Source organism: Quercus lobata, chromosome 1, assembly GCF_001633185.2.
Source record: "Quercus lobata isolate SW786 chromosome 1, ValleyOak3.0 Primary Assembly, whole genome shotgun sequence".
Classification (NCBI taxonomy): Eukaryota; Viridiplantae; Streptophyta; class Magnoliopsida; order Fagales; family Fagaceae; genus Quercus; species Quercus lobata.
The window spans coordinates 27,041,275-27,046,401 of record NC_044904.1 but is presented as its reverse complement, the minus strand read 5'-3'; the positions used below and the strand labels follow the sequence as shown (position 1 = coordinate 27,046,401).

Here is a 5,127-nt window from a genome sequence, read left to right as displayed (position 1 = left end):
AGATCGTTCATATTCGTTGCATAAGATAATCATTGGTAGTCCCTATATACTTACATAACAAAATTTAGGTGCGAGCTTCTATTATGCAAAAATAAGTCAACATAACATTTGCAATTACTAACATGATTTATTATGATTGGCAATTGAATGGTCATATTCTGATAATTGAGCCACTTTTTGCTAGGACTTAGCAAGAAAAGAGCTACTAGTTGAAAGTAATTTAAAGTACAGGTCATCAAGGAAACGACTGTTGGTTGGAAGCTTCAGAGGAAAAATGAAAATCATTGGTGCAACAGTAAGTGTTAAGAAACAGTTCTTCTGGTACATTGATAAATGAAGGGAGATACATTGGATTAATTTAAATTGTAGTTCACTTTCTTTTGTTCACCCTATTTGATTCAATTTTACATATTATCTAATGAAAACAATACAAAGAGTGAGATGTTTGAAGGTGACCTCCAATAGTATTGCATGCATAAGAAAATGAAGCAGACCATATATGCAATACAAGCGCTTCAATTCAATCACCAGAGTAACCCATCAACGGAGAGTCCCCAATGGCTTTTTATATGTGTACCATTTTGCAATGAGGAGAAAAACTCCCAAATTCAGCACACTCAGCACGGCCAAGAGCCAAAAGAAGTAATCGACACGACCATAATTTAAATTGTCCGGTATCCATCCAAGCTTCCCATGCCTAGTACTCACTTTGGTAACAATGGTTACAAGTAGAGTGCTCAAGTAGTTCCCTAGTGCCACAGTGGTTAGTGAGAGAGCAGAGCACAAGCTCCTTGTGGCATCGGGTGCTTGCTCATAAAAAAACTCCAACTGCCCAATGAATGTGAAAACTTCTGCACACCCTATGAGGAAATACTGAGGAACTTGCCAAAAGATGGACATAGGAATGTGCTCAAGTGTATAGTAGTTGTGCTTTCTAACAGTCTTGAGTCTTTCAAGTTCCAAAATTGCTGCAGATACCATGGCAAAGATGGATATGATGAGGCCAATGCCCATCCTCTGGAGTTGAGTTAGGCCATTTTTGTGACCAGTGAATTTTCTAGCAACTGGGACAATGATTCGATCATAGACTGGGACCCAAAAAAGGACACTAAGTGTGTCGAATATTGAAAGAGATGCTGGTGGGATCTCGAAGTTAGAGGGACCAACGTGAATATCCATGGTGTTGCCTTGCAACACAAATAAGGTGCCCATCTGACCGTAGACAGTGGCAAAGACGATACCCGTGGCCCATATAGGAAGCAACCGTATAATGGCTTTCAGCTCCTCAACTTGGGTAACTGTGCAAAGTCTCCATGGGTTTGCTGGAACCTTTATGTCATCTGTTGGTACCTCCACGGCTGCCTTGTCAAAGAACCTGAAGAATACAATATTATGCAAGGATTCATATAAGTCAGCGAAATAGGGGATGCTATAAAAAATGAAAACAGACCCACCCAGGAAATGGAAAAAAGACTCTTACATTTACACAAAAGCATTATGGGGTAGTCTAGTTTGATCTGCAATATGGACATGAAATCCTTACATTTCGATTCTCACAGCAATGGGTTGGTTGTTGCAATTTTGAAGCATTAACTGATTACATTCTAGACATTGAACTGGGGGATTCCTATGCTTTTCTTTTTCCTTACTTTCTGTTTGCTTTTGAAGAGAGAATGAAAATTTACAGTTCTTCATTAAGAAATGTTACTTTATTCAGCTAAAGAATGAAGATTAGAAAAATCCTGACAAACTAGAGGGGCAGGCTGATTTTGCTCCTAAAGTACGCCAACCCTTTTGGATGGGAGGTCCTTACCCCAGGACAAAGCTATGAAGGTGAGGAAAACTGATTTCGAAACTTACTTGAAATCTTTTGTGCGCTCAAGCTTGCGGCTTCCTATAATAGCAGATTCTGCATCAGTAGTCTCATACAAAACAACAGACTTGTCAGCAGGTACTTCAACCCGGTATTTTCTAATGGATGCTACCACCACCTGACACATTCGTGTCAGAGCGCTACCCCCAGGTTTCTGGTTCCTATACAACCTTGTACCTGAAAAGAAGCTCACTACAGCAATTGCCATGGTCACTGCTGGGATGCCAAAGCCCCATCCCCAACCTACATTGTCTTGTATCCAGACCAACAAGGAAGAAGCAATGAGAGCACCAACATTGATTGAAAAATAGAACCAATTGAAGAAAGACGATTTGTGTTTCTTCTCATTCTCATCGGAATCATCAAATTGATCAGCTCCATATGATGAGACACAAGGTTTAATCCCACCAGTGCCAAGTGCAATCAGGTAAAGTGCTAGAAAACACACTGCAGTTTGTGTAACTGTTGCATGGCAATCTTCTTTTCCAGAACACGTTGGCTTTAGGCCAGGGACTGATGCTGACAGTGTCAAAAGTGTCATCCCCTAGGTAAAATTGAAAACAATTTCATCATTTAATGAGCAAGAACACAACTCAAAGAGAAAATGCTCTGAAAACTTGGGTCAATTTTTTTGAGAATCTGAATTATATATGATTGTACGCCTGGGTAGAGTTGATAAAAGAGGAATAGAATCCTCTCAATTTCAAATGAAACAGTGTACATGCAGCGTCATCAATTAAAATTTTAAATGACGAGGCATATATATATCTATAGATTAGTAATATTAATTTGAACCATAAAATGAATCTATTTGAAAAAAGGGATATTGGAACTGAAATAGGGGAAGAAAAGATTTATTTATCTTTGTACTTTTTCCCTAGCCATTAGGATATGTTTCCTGATGAAGTGCAATTTCAAACTTGTCTATTAACTAACACTGAAAGCAGAAATCATTCCTAATTTCAGATACCCCATAATGAATGGAGTGTTGAACTCAGTATGCACTTCACCATGATGACTCTTAAATACACATATAGGCTGCAAAGCCTAAGTTTCAAGTGAACCAAACTTACAAAAACATAGATGATGGAGAAAATGGCAATAGTCCAATATCTTCCAAGGTAGGAATCAGCAATGAATGCGCCGATCAATGGGGTGATGTAGCATGTTCCACTCCAATTCGAGACATTGTTAGAAGCAGTAGCACTGTGCTGATTTAGTCGATTCTTAAAGTAAAGCACAAGGTTGGTGCTCATCCCATAGTATGCCAATCTTTCGCAACATTCATTTCCTGTTGATGAAAGATGAGCATCTTATTCAAAGCATAACTAGATTTACTAGTAGTATAAGAAGATGGATTGCAAAATATATACCAAGAATAAAGGGACAGGCCTTCCAGGTTCCAGTTTTGGTTTTATCAGCTGGATTTCCATGGTGATCTACAGTCCCATCTTTCGTGTACTTATCATCATCTTCTCCCATGGTTTTTCAGAAACTTCTTGTGTTTGCTCACTCTTTTTAGGGGATTTACTCAAAAGCCAATTAACTCAGAACTTGAGGTAGAGCTAATAGTACACTAAATAAGAAGCACAAAGTACATTAATTAGAATAATTATTATGGCATACCAGACTTGTTACAAAATTGGAACAGATCCCCTCCAGAGTCAATTTCATGGTTCAGATTTTAGTATTTAGATCTAACTGTGTATACATTGTCATGTCAGTTAAAACTTTAAATGATGTGGCACTAGATATACCTTTACTTTTGTAATATATCTAATCTGAACTATAAAATGATGGACAAAGTTTCTCTCCAAACTAATTTGGAGAGAAACCCTTTAAACACCCACTAAAAAATTAACACATCTATATATTTTGAAAATATAATTATTGAATTGCATGTTCTTTATGTTATTAACGTGCACGTCAAATTTCATTCAAATTGGATGCTAATTATTATTCAATCCATAAATGTATTTTTTATTCCTAATTTAAGACTACAAAACTTGAAATATAAACATTTGATTGATAACATAGAAATTGATTAGTTGATCTTCTTGAAATTTTGTAAAGGTGAAGGATATTAATAAGAAAATGTAATCTAGTGGTGGATTTTTCAAAATTCACATCCAATAAAAAAAGAAAAAAGATACAAGGGGAGTTTGAAGGTTTCTCACCAAACTTATCCTAAAAAAAATCCAATTCAAATGGGGCCTATTCTAAGTAGTTTTGCAAATTAACTGCAGGCAATTGGCCCGGTGAAAAGCCATTATCATCCTGATTCATAGTCATATGCACAGTTGAACAGGAGGACAGAAGTAAAGGAAAGAAAGTTTAGAAGTTTTTAGAATTTAGTTCAGAATATTCTCTGCTTCCTTTGGGAATTATCAAGAAGCCCCAATCAATTGTCAAGATGGATCTTAGGCTACACACAGTCTAATATATATATTTACAGTACGTAAAAGCAATGAGATAAACTGTAGATGGGATTGGAAACTACCGTAAGAAAATCACAAACTAGACACAGAAATTATACATTTGGCTTTTTCTTGAATGAATGATATATACTACAATTCATGAAACCAAAGGTTACCATTTACCAATTCAAATCTCCTCCTTCCACTCAAAGGACAAAACTCACTCATTAATAAAAGGAAATGAAAATACTGGGATGAGGGGCAAAGCATCAAACCTGGTACTTCACAGTTCATCCTATGTACCCAGAAAGAAAAGCAGTAGATGCCTCTTATACACATCACAGATTCTTTAGTCAGAGCCACAAGATATGGAATCTGGACTGTAATAGCTACTCTCTAATGGTCAAAACCCATGATATGAAAAGTCGTATATACCATTAGTATTAGAAAGATTACGTGGCTTTGCTTTGAATCTTTTGACTATTCTTGATAATGATGAGAGAAATTCTGATAGGAATAGGAGTTTTGGACGTCGGTTTCATTTGGCGTGTCTTGGCCGCTAGTTTAAGTCAGCATTACCGTGGGCTCACTAACGGCGTGTATGAGTGCAAAAGCTGTAAGAGAGTAATTATTAGATGACCTTCCTCACATCATTGTGGATGCTACTAAATAAATTTATAGTGAGATTGAGGAAGGGGTACACATTTACTGTACTCGAAGTATTTAATAATTTTGCATTAAGGGAGTGGGGCTAGTTGCTAATATCTAGTCTCTCATTACTGCCCAAAAGAAATCTAATTGCAGATTGGCGACCAGTTTATTTGCTGCTCTTGAGTG

The 5,127-nt window shown here is 37.0% G+C and overlaps 1 protein-coding gene across 1 annotated transcript; it reads right to left on the bottom strand.

Moving 5' to 3' along the window:
- Positions 1–268: 268 nt before the first annotated feature.
- On the bottom strand, positions 269–4,825 carry LOC115985273 (protein NRT1/ PTR FAMILY 8.2-like). Its single transcript, XM_031108236.1, has 5 exons — positions 4,566–4,825; positions 3,247–3,449; positions 2,947–3,164; positions 1,861–2,417; positions 269–1,375 (listed from the first exon to the last, which is right to left on the bottom strand). The coding sequence occupies exons 2-5, from the start codon at positions 3,353–3,355 to the stop codon at positions 541–543; spliced, it is 1,719 nt and encodes a 572-aa protein (XP_030964096.1). The 5' UTR covers positions 3,356–3,449; positions 4,566–4,825; the 3' UTR covers positions 269–540.
- Positions 4,826–5,127: the final 302 nt, after the last annotated feature.